Source organism: Symphalangus syndactylus, chromosome 5, assembly GCF_028878055.3.
Source record: "Symphalangus syndactylus isolate Jambi chromosome 5, NHGRI_mSymSyn1-v2.1_pri, whole genome shotgun sequence".
Lineage (NCBI taxonomy): Eukaryota > Metazoa > Chordata > Mammalia > Primates > Hylobatidae > Symphalangus > Symphalangus syndactylus.
In genome coordinates, this window is record NC_072427.2 from 53,838,984 (window position 1) to 53,858,044 (window position 19,061).

At 42.1% G+C, this 19,061-nt stretch overlaps 1 protein-coding gene across 7 annotated transcripts in view; it reads right to left on the minus strand.

The window, feature by feature from the left end:
* Nucleotides 1-19,061, minus strand: part of HERC2 (HECT and RLD domain containing E3 ubiquitin protein ligase 2) — a 223,973-nt gene that overhangs the window by 127,456 nt on the left and 77,456 nt on the right. For 6 of the 7 annotated variants that reach the window (XM_055278481.2, XM_063640239.1, XM_055278478.2 and 3 more), the window contains 7 exons: nt 14,567-14,751; nt 12,774-12,929; nt 11,885-12,070; nt 4,607-4,777; nt 4,118-4,221; nt 2,967-3,117; nt 39-253 (listed from right to left, as the gene is read on the minus strand). In XM_055278481.2, coding sequence (XP_055134456.2) covers nt 39-253; nt 2,967-3,117; nt 4,118-4,221; nt 4,607-4,777; nt 11,885-12,070; nt 12,774-12,929; nt 14,567-14,751 — 1,168 coding nt within the window. The remainder of the gene's footprint in view (nt 1-38; nt 254-2,966; nt 3,118-4,117; nt 4,222-4,606; nt 4,778-11,884; nt 12,071-12,773; nt 12,930-14,566; nt 14,752-19,061) is intronic. The other variant, XM_055278480.2, reaches the window with a different exon arrangement.

A 19,061-nucleotide genomic window follows, 5' to 3' on the forward strand; every position in this document is an offset into this window, starting at 1 on the left:
AGAGCACTGAGGTGGCAGTGGGGGCAGGCCTAGCTCACCTTCACGTTGTGATCCTGAATGTTATTGTCTGCAATGGCTTGCAGAAATGCCTGAGCATGGTCCCCCAGGGCCCGTCTGTGGGAGCAGAGTCGAGATTTGCTGGCAGGTGTGCCCCCTGGAGAGCTGCAGTGGTCCTCGTCTTTCTCCTCATTGTAGCTGTAGTGGATCTGGCTGGTCTGCAGGCCTCCAGAGAAGATGGATGACTGAAGCCATTCTAGAAAATGCACATGCAAACATGAAAGAGAAACTCAAGTGCACAACTCAAAATAAATACTAAAAAAAAAAAAAAGATGCTCAACTGAACACTCAATTTAGAAGGTGAAATTCAGCATCATTCATATGAAAGAGCTCCACCTAACATGTTTACACAGGTTGACTTATGATTCCTCTGTCTACGTGAACACACTTTCTGGTGATTTCACATGCCTCAGGCATGGCATCAGAACTCAGGATCGTAGTTCCAGTCCAACATTCACTAGATACCTGTGCTCTGCCTGCAGCTGCCTGGTTCCACAGATACCGTGTGAAGACTGAGTTGCACATTCTAACAGGGAGGGCAGCAAAGGGCACCGCTGACACAACTAATCACAGGATTTCAAGTCTGAAACTATGTGCAACGGATAACTATGGGGGTACCAGGGAGACTGGAAGACAGATCACCACTATTCTGAGGGTCAGTAATGGACTTGTGGAAGCAACAACTGAGCTAAGATGAGGAATAAGACCCAGACGCTGAGTATCCAGGCAGGGAACAGCACATCTGAAGGGTTTCTACAAAGAATTACATCCTCAGGGTAGGCTACGTATTCCTGGAGCACTTATAAAGGAATGAAAAGGAGAAAATAACAAACACACAATCTTTAATGAAGGATAGATCCTTGGAGATTGGAGGGCCGATGGACTGGAAAGGAGACCTGTACATGGTGCAAGGCGTGGGATCGGCCAGTGTGAATGTTAATTACAACTGCTTGTGGTCACTCGAGGGAGTGGCATATACACACAAGATGAGTATGTGCACCACCACAGATCTCTATTAACGATCTGTGTTATCAAATACTGCTCCAAATCCAAGCAATCAAAGCGGGGATGCACTTAGTGTTCTTTTACTGGACATTCAGATTTTAGAGCACTCAGGAGCATTCCCCCACCCACCACATTCGTTCTTCTGAAACACTAATCCAATGCCGACTCTCTCTGGCCCCCTCTTTAAGCACAGGACAGCCCCTCCTTACTGCTCCAAGACAAGCCTCTGATCCTCCTGTAGATTGGACTCACCTGCCAGGGCCCATGGCACCCTCTGCCCTGGAGCTCGCCAGCCCTGCCCTCCTTGCCAATTTAAACAAAGCCCGTCTTCTGGCAAGCAATGAGCCTTGAGGAGGAGGGAGGGAAGCAGGCACCTCAGAGGGCACCACAGGTGGCCCAGCACCCAGCACTGCACAAAGGTCCACCCAACGGGGGGCTGTGTGGACACCAAGATCCTCCTTCCCTGCAAGCCTCTGCCACACCCACTCTTGCAAGCAGCAGGAAAGCCCTGCTCCTCTCAGCAGTGCCCTTGACACTCCTGCATTTTCTGCCCAGAATGCTCCCTCACGCAATTTCAGGACTGCTGCCAATGTGAAGCCTTTCTTCTCCCAGAACCACATATGAACGTCTCCATTTCACCATTCACCACCTTGCAACGTGACCTGCTTAGAATGCTGGCTCATCAACAAGCAGCAGCTGAAAGCACAGGCGTGTTCTATCCATCACTGCATCCTGAACACCTTGCATGGTAACTGCACCAGGCAACTGCTCAACAGAAGCTGCTCACACAGACAGACAGACAGACAGACAGATGGGAAATGCACAACTACATGAAGGAAAATGTCAACCCATCCAGGAGACAGGAAGAAACTTATTATTTTAGGTGGTTACAAAGGCTGCCATCCTGAAATATAACTGACTTGAGCCTGGTCTGGTAAAAACGCAGTCCTCAAATAGAATGCTGTTCCCTGAGAGGACAGCTGATCCACATTCTGTGCAATTTCTGGGCATGCAGGGAGACAAAAGCCATGCTGGGCCCATCAGGCAGAGGCTGCAATACGTGAGATCACCACAGGGTAGATGGGTAGACATTCCTGCACACTTTTTAGCTTCCTCTGCAGCAACAGACCATGAGGGCAAATGACAGCTGTTTCTACCTGATTGAGTCTCACTATCCTTATTATTTTTTTTATCATCAACTGTGTTGAATCCTCCTCTCCCACTTTTTTCTTTTTTTTTTTTTTTTTTGAGACGGGGTCTCACTCTTCTCACCCAGGCTGGAGTGCAGTGGTGCGATCTCAGCTCACTGCAACCTCCGTCTCCTGGGTTCAAGCAATTCTCCTACCTCAGCCTCCCGAGTAACTGGGACTACAGGCACCCGTCACCCCACCCAGCTAATTTTTGCATTTTTAGTAGACTGGGTTTCACTACCTTGGCCAGGCTGGTTCTGAATTCCTGACCTCAGGTGATCCACCCACCTCAGCCTCCAAAGGACTGGGATTACAGGCATCAGCTACCGCCTTGGCCATCTCCTACTTTTTTAAAGACAGTCTTGGCTCTGTCACTCAGGCTGGAGTGCAGTGGTATGATCATGACTCACTGCAGCCTCAACCTCCCAGGCTCAAGTGATCCTCCTACCTCAGCCTCCTGAGTATCTGGGACTACAAGTACATGCCACCATGCCTGGTTAATTTTTGTATTTTTTGTAGAGATGGGGTTTGAGACCAGCCTCTTGCCCAGGCTGGCCTCAAACTCTTGACCTCAAGCAATGCACGTGTCACAACCTCCCAAAGTGCCGGGATTACAGGCATGAACCACTGTGCCTGGCCCTCTCCCACTCTTAATGGCACTTACAGTTCAAAAAAAATAATCTGCTAATCAGCAAAAAGCAAAGATTTTCTTACTGGCACATTCAATCTCGACAGGAGACAACGGTGTGCTCATTGCTAAATAGGAAGCGTGTAATCCGAGAAGCAGGCCCAGATTCCTCTCTGTGTCTATCAGAGGTGAAGAGAGACTTCCCAGATCTGGTATGGTGACAACTTCTTGGTCAGGCTGGAAAAATAAATTTCATCATCAATCTGAGGAAACAGAATTAATTAAAAACATAAAACCAAAGGACAGCTCTGTCCTGCAGCTGTACTGCATGTGCGCCCAGGGGTGTTCTGGGCGTTCTGCCCCTCCATCCTGTAATGAGTTGATGCTGCTGTGCCCAAGTAACAGCAGATACCATATAAACCCACATGCCCTATAAGGCAGGCAGCAACTGCACAGCCCTACTGTAGAAAAACTAAAGTACAGATACATGATTTGGCTAGAATATTCCTTAGGAATCAGTTTCCAAAATGACTGTACACCATGCTTCAGAAAGTATAATGAATTGTTACACGCATAAAGAACCCACTGGGCAACAAAACTATGACAAGTATTCGATGACAAGTATTAGTGAACTGTGACCACACATGTAGAGGAAATGAAATTTATTCTAACAAAAACCAAACCCTGAAAAAAGCAAGAGTTCAACTTTTCCAGTCACAGAAGATATTTACAGCAAAATTAATTCTCCCCTTCATAAAATGCTTTAAGCCCTGCCCTAATGGCATTTAATACATTTTATTACTTGTGGATACCTAGAAAGCTAATCCCAATATATAAATTCTATGCGTTCATGAATACATAGGAAGGATACATTTCTATTGTAAAGAATTACACTTCTACATAGTTCTTCCCAAAAAATACATACCTCAAGATAATAAGCAATTCCAAATTTCTACATAAGACCAAAGTTTAACTTCTTTTCTTGTAGAACACTGTCTATATTTCTCACAAATTGATCATTTAAAAAACAATCTTTCAAGACCAGTACATCACAGATCTTAACATGAATAAATGTAAATTCATTTATGACAAAACTTCTAAAGGATCTTTATATTTATCCCTAATGCCCCCCAAAAGACCCAGATTATCAGTACTTCTAGATCCAAATATTCCTATCACAAACACACAGAGGGTATCCTCTGCCATCCTCTGCATCACTCAAGCCATACAGCCTCACCTCCAAATATTGGCCAACACAAAATGCGTGCATGGATTCCCGGGTGTCTTCAAACTGCAAAGCAGCTTCCAAAGCTACCACTGGGTCTTCCCCTGCAAACTGAGCTGCAACAAAAAGGGAAAAAGCAACATGAGTTCAATTCAGCTTGCCTGAAGAGCTATAGGAGAAACAGTGAGTAGGAAATAAGTTAGGCGTTTAACTCAAAAGTGAGGGTTACCAGAGTATAATGACCTCCCACTGTCTCCCAGCGTTGCCTGGGCCAACTCAGAACTTGAAATGAGTTTCAAGCATTAAAACAAAAAATGCATAATGAAATGAAATTCTTCAAATGTGCTGAATTTGTTGATAAGACAGACACCAAAGCCACAGATACATTAAAATATGTGGGGGGCTGGCACAAAACTAAAGAAATCATTTATAAGCCAAATACTCTGCTTAAAACGATACAGGCTGTAACTTTTAATCAGGAAGTAAGAAGTGTAATCTTACCAAGAATACTATTTCCTGTTAACGACTGTGTCTGGAAGTCCTTTATATCATATACTTTCCCATCAATCACAGTCCAGAAGCCTCCATCTTTATTATGGTTCTCCAAATCAGCTTTGCGTATAAGTGTCACTTCCTCATTATTTCTACAGTTCTGACCTGTAAAAAATGACTCTGTACATACAGAAACCAGAATCAGTCCATCGATCAATCAACAGGTAAAATGAAAAGAACAAACTGTGTGAAAGAACCACAAGCAGAAATAAACAAATCCACAATCACAATGGGAGAAATACACACCTAGCTCTGAAACTAATACCACACACACAAATTCTATTAAATATAGAATGCTTTAAAAAAAATCTAGGCAGCATGAATATCAAATCGGGCCATGCCAGGCCATAGAGCAAATCTCAACAGATTTCAAAGAAATAAAGTTACAGAGCATGTGTGCTGACTACAATGCAGTTAAATTAGAAATAGGTTTTCAAAAGTTCATTCAAAATAAAAAATTCATCCACATATTTGAAAATTATAAAATACACTTATAAGTAACCCAAAATTCTAAGAAAAAAAAAGACTATGAAAATTAGAAAATGTGTTCAATTAATAATAAAAATACTGCAGATCAAAATTGGTGTCATACAACTAAATGCATGCTTGAGGGCATTTATGCCTTTAAATGTGTACATTAGGGGGAAAAAGCTAAAAAAGAAAAGAAACACCGAATCAATAAAAGTCTATTAGCTCATAAAAATACTCAAAAAAAGAAAACCTGAGTGGTGGTCACCTATGCAAGTGCTAGGATACCAACTCAATATTATGAAAAATAGTTAAAGGGAGGTGGCAGTTCAAGAAGCCGAGCTTAGACTATGTCCTTCCTGTACAAATTGTACCTCCTGCTAACCAGACAGCAGAGGGCAAGGTTGGTAGGGGATTTTACAGAGGATATGCAACACATGAATTCCCTGGTCTAGCTTCACAGAACTAAAGCAGGGAGCCACCGAGCATTACAAGCCTCCTGAGCCAACAGAAAGCATGCAGCATGACTCCAGACATAACACCGCCCCAACGAGACTGAATTCAAATCCAACCAACCCTCTAGATCTAACCAGCAGATTAATGTAACTAACAGAAGAACATGTTGGTCTAGAATAAGAGAATGCAATCAACCAAGTTCAGAAAATGTGAAGTTTTCCAAAATAACCAACCTGCTTCTTTGAAAAAGAAAACGGTATGATCAGAGACAGGGAGAGGAGGGCCTGGAGCCACGTTGTTGGGGGAAAGAGACTAGAAGCATATGTCAACCAATGCCAATACGCAGAACATGCTCAGGTCTTAATTTAAAATTACCACCTAAAAAAGGCATTTTTGAGATAGTCCAGGAACATGTAACATGGATTGCATGTTAGATTAAGGAATGACTGTTAATCTTACAAACAGGATAATGATATTGTAGAGTTTTTTTAAATCCTTATCATTAAGAGGTAAAATGCCTTAAAATGTTTTAAAGACAGAGTTATGCTTTAAAATAATCCAATCGGCTGGGCGCGGTGGCTCACGCCTGTAATCTCAGCACTTTGGGAGGCCAAGGTGGGCAGATCACGAGGTCAGGAGATCGAGACCATCCTGGCTAACACGGTGAAACCCCATCTCTACTAAAAATACAAAAAATTAGCCGGGCGTGGTGGCGGGTGCCTGTAGTCCCAGCTACTCAGGAGGCTGAGGCAGGAGAATGGCGTGAACCCGGGAGGCAGAGCTTGCAGTGAGCCGAGATCGCACCACTGCACTCCCGCCTGGGCAAAAGAGTGAGACTCCGTCTAAAAAAATAAAATTAAAAAAATAAAATAAAATAAAAATAATCCAATCAATCAACAATACAGAGAAGTGTGAGAGGGGAACGTATTCACCTGTTAAAGCCAGATTCATTTTACTATTTTTCTACTTTTATCTATGTTAGAAAATTTTCATGATAAACAGATTACAAAAACATCACTTTGCTAATAAGTATTCATTTCTCAAAAAGCAAGAAAAACAGCAGATTAAGCCCTAAGAAGGAAGAAAGCAATAATACAGAAGAGTATGGCACTGGACAGACAAACATATAGAAAAATAGAATAAAATGGAGACCCCAAAAACAATCCCTCACGTATTTGGTCATATGATTTTTGACATGGGAGCCAAGACCACTCAATGGGGAAAGAAAAGCCTTTTCAATGCATGGTACTGGGAAATCCAGACATGCACATGTAAAGAATGGAGGTAGACCCTTACCTTATGCCACACACAAAAACTAACTCAAAATGGATCAGAGACCTAAAAATAAGTGCTAAAACTATAAAATTCTTAGAAGAAAACACTGCGGAAAAACTTCATGACACTGAATTTGGTGACGTATCTTGAATAGGACACCAAAAGCAGCACAGGTAACAAAAGGAAAAAATAGGTAAGTTGGACTTGATCAAAATCGAATACTTCTGTGCATCAAAGGAGGCTATCAAGAGTGAAACAGCAACCGAAAGGATGCAAAACAGATTGCAAATCATATCTATGCAGAATATATAATTAACTCCTAAAACCCAACACGACAAAAAACCCAATTAAAACACAGGCAGAAGAGCTGAATAGGCATTTCTCCAAACAAAAGTATGCAAATGGTCAGTAAGCACCTGAAAAGATGCTTGACATCACTAATCATTAGGGACATACAAATCAAAACCACAATGAGATACCACTTCACACCCATTGATGGCTACTATCAAAAAAAAAAAAGCGTTGGTGAGGATGTGGAGAAACTGGAACTCCTGCACACTACTGATGGGAACATAAAATGGTGCAGCCACTCCAAAAAACGCTATGGCAGCTCCTCAAAAAAATTAAATATAAAATTACCATATAATCTACCAATTCTACCTCTGGCTATATACCCAAAAGAAGTAAAAGCAGGCTGGGCGCAGTGGCTCACTCCCGAATCCCAACACTTTGGGAGGCCGAGGTGGGCAGATCACGAGGTAAGGAGATCAAGACCATCCTGGCCAACATGGTGAAACTCCATCTCTACTAAAATACAAAAAATAAGCTGGGCATGGTGGCGCACACCTGTAATCCCAGCTACTCAGGAGGCTGAGGCAGGGGAATTGCTTGAACTTGGGAGACGGAGGTTGCAGTGAGCCGAGATCGCACCACTGCACTCCTGCCTGGGTGACAGAGCAAGACTCTGTCTCAAAAAAAATAAACAAATAAAAATAAAAAAAAGAAGGTACGCAAATGGATATACACACCCACATTCATAGCAGCATTATTCACAATAGCCAAAAGATGGAAACAACCCAAGTGTCATCAACTGATGGATGGATAGCAAAATGTGATATATTCATATAACAGAATATGATTTCACCTTAAAATGTAAGGACATTCAGACACTTTCCACAACACGGATGAACCTTGAAGACATGCTAAGTGAAATAAGCCAATCCCAAAAGGATAAATGCTGTATGGTTCCATGTATATGAAGTAGCTGGAGTAGTCAAATTCAGAGACAGAAAGTAGAATGGTAGTTGCCAGGTGCTGGGGAAAATTGGTGTTTAATAGATGCACAGTTTCAGTTGAGAAAAATGAAAAGCTCTAGAGATGAGTGGTGGTGATGGCTTTAAAACAATGTGAATGTACTTAATGCCACTAAATGGTACACTTAAATGGCAAATTTTACCAATCTTATACACATCCTTCCAAGAAAAGAATAGGCAGGAACATTCTCCTACTCACTCTACAAGATTAGCACAACCTGGGTTACCAAAACCTGAATGTCTATTATGTTTTCCTACTATCTTATCCATCAGCCAGTGTTTCCCTCGACAAGCTAACGTTCTCTGGTGGATAGATGGAAACTAACGGGTTGCATGGGACCTATCTTCTTCCTGAATTATAGCCTCTTTGTTAGTAAAGGGGTGGTGGTTATCAATAACAATAACAGTAAGCTGCAGGGCATTACAAGAAAATAAAATTACAGGTCACTGAAAAAATTACAAGGAAAATGACATGCAAAATCCAGAAAAATTACAAATACAGATGCAAAATTGTCTTTAAAAAATAGCAAACCAAGACCAGAAATATCTATCCATATGACCAATATTAGGAGCAAAGTAGTTTTATTCCAGAAATGGAAGGTTGAGTCAACATGTGAAAAGTCAGTAATTCACACATTAATAGAAAAAAATAAAAATTATATGATCAAGTAATGCAGGAAAAGCATGTGATGAAACTTAACACCCAATCATAGTTAAAACTGCATCACAAAGCAGCAACAGAAGAAAACATCCTGAAGATTCAAAAGTACTTACAAACAGACTCCTAAAACAATCATCATACTTTGTGTGTGAAATCTGGAAAGCTTTTTCTCTGCTACTAAGAAAAAGGCAAGAAGGTACACTGTCACCATTTCTACTCCACAATGCACTACAGGTCCTAGCAAGTGCAATAAGTCACTAGGGGAAAAGCTGCAAGATCAGACCAGACACAAGTATAGACAATCACTTGGTTCAGATAAAGGTGGCACCCCAGAAGAGTGACCAAAGACAGACTTTTCACCCAAAGGTGCTGGCACAAAGACGCTATGGACAAAAAGCCTGTGGAAAAAAAGTGACATGTGACCCTTATCTCATAACATGCACGAAAATCAAGTCCAAGTGCACTGTAGCTCTAAACATGAAAGTTAAGGCAATATAACTTTTAAGGTGTAAAAGAAAATCTGGGTAAGAAAAAGATTTCTTAAGGCACAAAATGAACAACCATTAAAATAGAAACAAACTGGATTTCACTAATATTACTTCTGTTCATCAGAAAACACTTTTAAGTGACCACACAGGCCTGACTGAGAGAAAACGCTCCATCAGAAATAGAGACAAAAGTTCATATTCCAAATATACAATAACACACACATAAATGACTAAAAAGAAAAAAAGACAACCAGATAGAAAAATGGGCAAAAAACTTGAACTGGCACTTCACAAAAGAGAATTTCCAACTGATTAATGCACATATGAAAAGGTATCAAACCTCACTAATAATCTAGAAAATGCTAATTGAAACCACAATGAGATACCAGTGTACACCCACCAGAATGGCTCAAACAGGGAGTGCTAGCAATGCTAGGTCTTGGCACAGAAGTGTAACACTGAGAATTCTCACTTTGCAGTGAAGATGAGTAGCAGCATCATCACCGTGGAAAACTGGCATTCTGTATTAAAGGCATCCTCTACAAACCAAGAGTCCCACCAAGAAACAGACTGAAAGAATGATTAAAGAAACAGATGTAAGAATGTTAACGTATTGGCAGGAGTGCTGGCTCATGCCTCTTATGTCAGCACTGTGGGAGGATCACTTGAGCCTAGGAGTTTGAGACCAGCCTGGGCAAGAGAGGGAGACCGTGTCTCTATAAAAAATTTAAAAATTAGCCAGACATGGTGGCACATGCTTGTAGTCCCACCTAGGTGGAAGGATCTGCTTGAGCCTGGGAGGTCAAGGCTACAGTGAGCCATGATTGCACCATTGCACTCCAGCCTGGATGACACAGCAAGACCCCTGCCTCAAAAAAAGATAACATATTTACTTTAACCTAAACCTGGAAACAACTTACATTTCCATCAACAAGTAGAATGAATATATTGTTGTATATTCAAACAAAAGTATACTACATATGGCAATAAAAATGAAAGAACTCAATAACGGGGTGAAGCTCAGAAACCAAAAGGTACATACTGTCTAGTTCCACTTATATGAAGTCTGAGAACAGACAGAATTAAAATGATGTTGGGTAGGGACAAGAACTTAGTATAAGATGATCAGAAGTAAGGTGGCGATGACCACACAGCCTGGGGAAGGGCACTTTTCAGAGAGATGAGTCAGAGTTTGGGAGGGTCCTGCCACCATCCAGGCTAAGGCTTCAATGGCTGTGATACAATTCTCTCTATGATCAATTACAGGTTATCTACTGGGTACTTTTGTGTATGTGTTACTTATCACAATTTCAAGAGGCTTTACAGTGAGTAAGCTGCTGATCTGATCAAATGAATGCCCCTCAACCGTATGACAGTAGAGGTTGAGTAGATACTAAATAACACAGGACTATGTAAGCTCACTCCTTAACAAAAGGGGAAGAATGGTGCTGAAGGCATTGACTGTTTTAAAAATAAAACACCATGTTCAATGTCCTGGGGCTGTTTTCCTCAAGACAACTGCTATCTCGTTTTAAGCTCCCATGTTAGGGGGATGATGGTCTAAAACACGAGAAGAAAAAAAGTCCACTCAGCTTGAGATTTCATATAAATCAAAGTTTAAACATGATTTTGATTGATTCTGAGTCCGGGAAGCTAGAACCATAGAAAGCATGGTGACTTAGATTCAAAAACCCAAAGCTCAAAACATTGAGAAAATAAGTCTCACTCCAGTTTGGGATGCACTACAGGCAATGCCTGTAAGGAAGTGCTCAGGTGACTCTAGGAATTCTGCATCTCACTAACATCAAACAACCAGAGGACTCTGGAGAGTCTTCCCATATCAATCTCTGCCTCCTGAGCTGGACCACCGATAACCACCCCAACAGCACCTTCTGGAGGCACCAGGACTTTGTAAAATTTCGTTTCAGTACTTAACAAGGATTACTAATGGAAAAATCTTCCTTAAATATAACCCAAATATAGCCGGGCACAGTGGCTCATTCCTGTAATCCCAGCACTTTGGGAGGCAGAGGCGGGTGGATCACTTGAGGTCAGGAGTTCGAGACCATCCTGGACAACATGGTGAAACTCCGTCTCTACTAAAAATACAAAAGTAAGCTGGGCATGGTGGTGTGCACCTGTGGTCCCAGCTACTCAGGAGGCTGAGGCAAGAGAATCACTTGAGCCCAGGAGGCGGAGGTTGCAGTGAGCTGAGATCATGACACTGCACTCCAGCCTGGGCAACAGAGCAAGACGTAGTGTCAAAAAATATATATATATATACACACACACACATATATACTCATATATATATATACACACACACACATACATACATAAACACACATATATTTGGGTCATATATATATATATATATATATATATATATATATGACCCAAATTTCTTCTGATTTGGATTATCTTCGTTTTTCACTTATACTACCATCAGTAGAAATGGCAAATAATTGGTCTTCCTTTGTAAAGTATTCTTTCAAATTGAAAGGCAAGAATAGGTTAGACAAGGACAATAAACCTTTCCCAGTAAAAGTCCTTTAAGACGCCGTACCCATTATGCCAGGCCAGGCTAACTCTTCATGATCATCCCGTTCCTTTCCTGGTGCCAGGTGGTTGAACCGATCCAGATGTTCCAACAGGCCACCCAGCAGAGGTACAGCTCCAGCCTCTTGCATGAGACCAGCATTTTTACTGAGCAGAAGCACTATGGAAACTACTAGTTCTGGAAGGAGAACACCTACATTTAAGAAATAATAAGATTTAAGTAAGTATTTATCCTATAAAAGCTATTTGTAAACTTGTTCTGTGTTTAAATTCGGCTAAGTCACAAAATAAGAAATGTTTGTCCTTTAGCGTATTTCTACAGGATTATCTTATATTTTATATTGAGACAGGTATAGCCATTAAATACAACCCTTTAAATTACAAAAATATTTTCCAAAACACTGTATTTGGAAAAATATTTTCCAAAACACTATATTTCAATCACAGAACTATGAACTAACGAGTCTTCTATTCAGAAAATTAAATGTCTATTGATACGTTTATCATCAGGGAAAAAACACTAAAAAATAATGCTCTAACCTCAGAAAGTTAAAACATAACAGGTAATATCAGAATTTTTAAGATCCTTAAATAGGTACCTAATTTTTATTATGCTGTCAAAATAAAATTAGACAATTACCTTTGACCTCATTATTGAAATGTCAATAATGGAAGTATAAATCTAAATTACCAATTACATTTAAAGTGATATGAGTCCCATACCAGCCGGCTTAACAACAGAACTGTCAGTAACTAAAAAAAAAACACAGGTGAAAGGGCAGGAGGCCCAGAAAATTTAGAGAGTAAATGCAGACAGGCTGATCAGCAAAGAAGACACTTTAGCTTTCATCTATCTCCTAAAATAAACATGTACACAAGCAGGAAACAAAAGGTACCAGTAAAATCCCCTTCCACAATGCAAGCCACCTCTGCGAAGTGCCGCCAGCTGGTAGAAGCAACGCTGGTGGCCACAGGCAGTATATCTCCAATGTGCGTGCACAGGAGGGCTGTGTACTTCTTCAGCAAGGAACCAACACCCATTAGCTCTGGACCTTGAAGAAGGATTGAAAAATTTTCATTTTCACTACTAAAATTTTTCTCTGTAAACAAACTAACTGCTCCATGATGCTACTCTCATCTACACATCTTTTACCTATAATAATTTTCTCAAACAGAAGCCTGTTAACCCTTAGTCCTTGTGCTCTTTCTGTATCATGTAACTGGAGGGACAGTGTTTTTATGTCAAGTTTTATATCCTGCAGTACAGAGTACCTAGAAATTTTGAGTGTATAAACACTAAAGTCATAATTTAATTTAAAGTTGTTTTTTTTTTAACAGATGGGGTCTATGTTGCCCAGATGGGACTCAAACTCCTGGGCTCAAGTGATCCTCCTGCCTCAGCCTCCTGAGTAGTTAGAACTACAGGCATGCACTACTACACCCAGCTCTAAATTTTTAAAATTTTATATCCAGTATACAAATGTTTCCTAAAAGCTTATAAATCATTCCCAAAAAACAAAGGCACTTTTCTGCTCCACAAAATCTTCAGTTTTTCTGTCTACATGTTTTTTTTTTTTTTTTCTTTTGAGACGGAGTTTCACTCTTGTCGTCCAGGCTGGAATGCAATGGTACGATCTCGGCTCACTGCAACCTCTGCCTCCTGGGTTCAAGCGATTATCCTGCCTCAGCCTCCGGAGTAGCTGGGATTACAGGCACCTGCCACTACGCCCAGCTAATTTTTTGTATTTTTAGTAGAGACGGGGTTTCACTATGTTGGTCAGGCTGGTCTTGAACTCCTGACCTTGTGATCGGCCCACCTCGGCCTCCCAAAGTGCTGGGATTACAGGCGTGAGCCACCGCACCTGGCCTCCTACATGGTTCTTAATAGCTTTTCAGTTCTTGTGACTTTATCTTTAAGATGGTCACCTCTTTCAAACTATCAACTCACCTACTGAAACCTGAAAGTTTCCATTACTGACAAGAGCCTAACTCTTCAGAAAGTAATTAAGTTACTTTGGGAAGAAAATAGCTACAAAATTCCTAATGGAAGCAGCAGACCTTTCCATCCTCCACAGAGACAGCCTCATGATGGAGGGCCAGCCGCTGCCCTGGATACTGAAGGAGGGGAACCATTCCCTCGACAGTGCACAGCACTGAGCACTTACACACCATTCCATTCTGATCCTCACAGGCTGCCTCAGGGATTATCCCAAGTCTGCAGGTGAGAAGTCTTTGACCCCATTAGACTTGGTCTAATGTCTAAACTATTAAGCAGAGCTGTAACTGAAACCCAGGCTTTCTCCAACAGTTTTTCCCATTCCACCCAGCTGGCTCCCCCATGTGACATATGAATAGGCTGTCACTATTCACTTCCTACATCATGCCAGTCTGCAGCATTCCATAGCACATGGAACAAATCTGCTAAATCTTCTGTAAGACTAAACTGAACATACAGGATGCTATTACTGACGTCTAAAGAATTTAAATATTAAGGCAACAAAATTAAAAATCTTAACGAGATTATAGAAAGGTCCGACTCAAAAAAGTAGATGCAAAATGAAGCCCCAAAATTGGCGCATTTAGTAGTATAACAACTACACGTCTGGGCATATGGGATGGACACGTCGAAAAGCCTAAATTAACGAGCCCCGATCACATACAAGACACCTTCACATTTTAAGCAACTTACTAGAAATATCTGAGGTCTGACCAATACTTTCTCCTGGATAAAGTTTACTAATAAGCAAACGTTGAAAACGCAGTAACAAATCCAATGAAGCAGATCTTTCACGACTGTGTTGCTCAAAGTCCAGACATGATGAAATCCGACGGGCAACATCTTTCAATCTGGCTACAGTCTGAGAAGCAATGTTTCTATACAGGAAAGAAGAGGATTACAAAATTATTTCTATTAAAAAGAAAAAGGGATGGGGTAAATCATGACAAACTAATATCACAAACACAGATCATACATGATGACCTGCAGCTGGCTTCCCTCCCCAAATGTGTCCAGTGTATCTGCAATAAGCACAACCTCAGCCAGAACAGAGCAGAAGGGCACGGAAGACTCAAAAGAGGTAACGATGCCCTTGTGCTTCACTAATGTGCGCCTATGGAGCTGCGTGCAGTGGTCCAAACTGCAGAGGATCTTGCTTCCAAAGGAATACTTCTGCATTCCCGATGTCTAAGGAATGTAAACATTAAGACAACGAAATTTAAAATATTGATGAGGCTAATATAGAAATACCTGACCCTCTAGAAAGAAAAAACACAGTGTCATTATTTTTTGTCCAAAGCTGCATTTCAAACAGAAATGTGGTACTACTCTTCAAGACAAGACTCGCCTGCACTGCCGCATCTGCCTTGCTGCATCTGCCTTGCAAGTCCACCTTGCTTACTCGCAAGCAGCACTGGGGTGGGCCATGCAGCAGGTGCCCAGGGCTCAGGGAGTCTGGGAAGGAAGACCAAAGCAGGTGCCCAAAGAGCACGGCAGTGAAGAAAGTAGAAGAGGCTCCAGTTCCAACAGTGTGATGTGACTTGAGCCATGAGCCACTGTTAGATGAGAAGAAAAGAGAAGAAACATACGTTCCCAGAAGGTACAGTTAGGAGAGCAGTGAATGTTTCTGGTTCCTCAGCAGAAGACCAAGAAACAAGGGCAGGAGAACAAGACAAGGAAGCAAGGGAGAGACAGTGCAGGTAATGGAGTGTCAGGCTGTGGGACCACAGTCTGCAATGCCAACCCACCAAGGTTTTGAAAGGAAAGCAACACCTTCTGTGTGTTTAAGGAAAGTAACTCTTTTTTTTGAGATGGGGTCTAGCTTTGTTGCCAGGCTGAAGCGTAGTGACACGATCTCAGCTCACTGCAACCTCCGCCTCCCGGGTTAAAGCCATTCTCCTGCCTCAGCCTCCCAAATAGCGGGGAATTATAGGCACACGCCACCATGCCCAGCTAACTTTTGTATTTTTTTTTTTTTAGTAGAGACGGGCTTTCACTATGTTACCCAGGATGGTCTCGATTTCCTGACATCGTGATCCGCCCGCCTCAGCTTCCCAAAGTGCTGGGATTACAGGCGTGAGCCACCGCGCCTGGCCTAAGGAAAGTAACTCTTACGTCAGTGTGAAAGCAAATCAGACAGGACATGGGAACACGGAGGGGAGGAGAGCCCAACCAGGGCCTGGTTCCAGACCCACCCCACCCACCCCACCCCGTTGAGCCAGGAGCACACGTGGCTCTCTGCACAAAACCAAGAGCAAGGACATGCTTTCAGCTCCACTTTAACTCAGGTTCCTAATATGACAGCAGGCTTGTCAATCTCACTTGCCCCCGTAGCTCACAACAGAAAACTACCAGCAGTGTAAGGACAGAAGCACGAGACAGAGGAGCCAGGGTTTGGGAATCCCAGAGCAACCCAGAGGCCCTCATCACGCACAGCAAGGATGTGCCCTCGCTGGGCTCACCACCACCATTCGACATCACTTTTCAGCTTCACTACCTGATAACCTGCCTGGATAACACCACTGTAACACAAGGAACAGGTCTAAAATCTAGCATGTATGCTACAGCTGAAGGAGCAAAAGACAGTAATAAAATACAATAAAATTTTTAGTTTATTTAGTATAAAATTTAGAGCCATAATCAAAACGTGTAATTCTGATGGGGTTCACTAATTATAAAAACTTCGCAGCGCTTTATTTTCAAATGTAAATGGTATTCTGTGGCTCCTTGCCAGGATGTAAATAACGATTTACTCTGAAATCCTTTTCACGGCTTATTTTTGGCAAGCAGCGATTTCTTCAACCCACATTTTCCAAGGAAAAAAAGGACATGAAATGTCTTCAAAAGTCTCAACAACCTTTAGATAAACTACTGTTCAACAACTGCATCCGCCAAGTCAACACATCGAGAATCCTTCGATCACAAACACTTAAGGTGAGAAAACAGTGTCTATCCATGCAAGAAGAGGGACACATTATCCATGCTTATGAAGACAGCCTGGACTATTGGCTACCAAAAAGCTGTGAATGCATTTTCCTTTTTCTACTTTCCAAAATTTTTGTGAGGTGATAACTATGTTTGTGTCTATTCTTTTTATTTTGTATTTTTTAAGTAGGTACATCCTTATTATAAATCTGCTGTAGAACCAATGTCCCAAACAGGACCCCACGTGCCACAGGAACCAAAAAGTCACATGCAGCGAAGATGAAGACACAGGAGACAACCTGTGTGGACAGCACAGAGCCACCTGCCCAGGACACCAATGAAGCCACAGGTGCAATTCAAAATGTTCTTAGTTGTATTAATAAACGTGGCCAGGTGCAGTGGCTCACACCTGTAATCCCAACACTTTTGGAGGCCAAGGTGAGCAGATTACCTGAGGTTGGGAGTTCAAGACCACCTGAGCCAACATGGGGAAACCCCATCTCTATTAAAAATACAAAAATTAGTCAGGTATGGTGGCATGCACCTGTAGTCCCAGCCACTCAGGAGGCTGAGGCAGGAGAATCATTTGACCCAGGAGGCAGAGGCTGCAGTGAGCTGAGATCATGCCACTGCACTCCAGTCCAGGCAACAGGCACCATCTCGGGGGGAAAAAAAATTGTCCTTAGTCACATTAATAAAAGTAAAAAAAAAAAACCACACATAAAACTGATTTTAGTAATGGCCAGGTGTGGTGGCTCACGCCTGCAATCCCAGCACTTCAGGAGGCCAAGGCGGGCAGATTATTTGAGGTCAGGAGTTCAAGACCAGCCTGGCCAACATGATGAAACCTGTCTCTACAAAAATACAAAAATCAGCGAGGCGTCGTGGTGTACGCCTGTAGTCCCAGCTGCTCGGGAGGCTGAGGCAGGAGAATCACTTGAAGCCAAGAGGCAGAGGTTACAGTGAGCCAAGATTATGCCACCGCACTCCGGCCTGGGCAACAGAGCAAGACTCCATCTCAAAAAATAAAAGTAATTTTAATAATGTATCATACTTATCCCAACAGATTGAAAATACTACCATTTCAACATGATATCACTATAAGAAAAATTACTGAGATATTTTACATAGGTTATTTCATATTAAGTCCTCAAAAACCATCAGGGTAGCTTACATATATAGCACATTTCAATGTGGACAGTGAAATTTGCATTGAAAATATCTGATCTGCACTTAGACTCGTAAAATATACAGTTGACGAAGTAGACTCACATGGCCAAGTTATTCTAAACATACTTAAATGCTTCCTCATAACGGAATCAAGTTTTTAAATCTGCATTTTAATAAAAATTAAACAGATAAAATATTCAGTATCTCAGCTATGATGGACACACTTCAAGTGCTGATCAGCAAACTGTGTTGAGTGTAGCCAGACTGGCCAGCGCAGGCTACACAGCTGCAGCTCAAACAGCACAGCTGCAGGTCAAACAGGCCAGTCTCTCTGTGCACAGAACAGTCTGAGCAAGCAGGAGACAGGGAAAACGGGCACTGCCCTCATGAGAACAAAGGAACCACAACAGGAATCCTGCACTCACCCCCTGCCAAAGACACCAACAGCCCACGAAGCAGCCTCCTCAGAAAAGGGAGGGGCATTCAAGAACTTAGAAAAGCACCTCTGCAAAATGCTCACTTTAAAACTTTGCATGTAACTTTACATCTTAATTACAAAGGTTTTAACATCCATGTTCTCTCGGCCGGGCGCGGTGGCTCACGCTTGTAATCCCAGCACTTTGGGAGGCCGAGGCAGGCGGATCACGAGGTCAGGAGATCGAGGCCATCCTGGCTAACACAGTGAAATCCCGTCTCTACTAAAAAAAAATACAAAAATTAGCCGGGCGTGGTGGCGGGCGCCTGTAGTCTCAGCTACTCGGAGAGGCTGAGGCAGGAGAATGGCATGAACCCGGGAGGCGGAGCTTGCAGTGAGCCGAGATTGCACCACTGCACTCCAGCCTGGGCGACAGAGCGAGACTCCGTCTCAAAAAAAAAAAAAAAAAAAAAAAATCCATGTTCTCATTTATTCTTAATTAACTCTGTGAAAGTAAACACGACTTTTATTCTTATTCCTATAGTTACTGTGTTGGAAGTTCAGCTATGTGAACAAGCTGTTGCAACTGAAATTTTCTGAGAACAAATTCCAAGCTCTTTCCATTAACACAAACTATATGAAGTTTAGCTCTCTTATTTCCATTGGTTAAAGACCAGA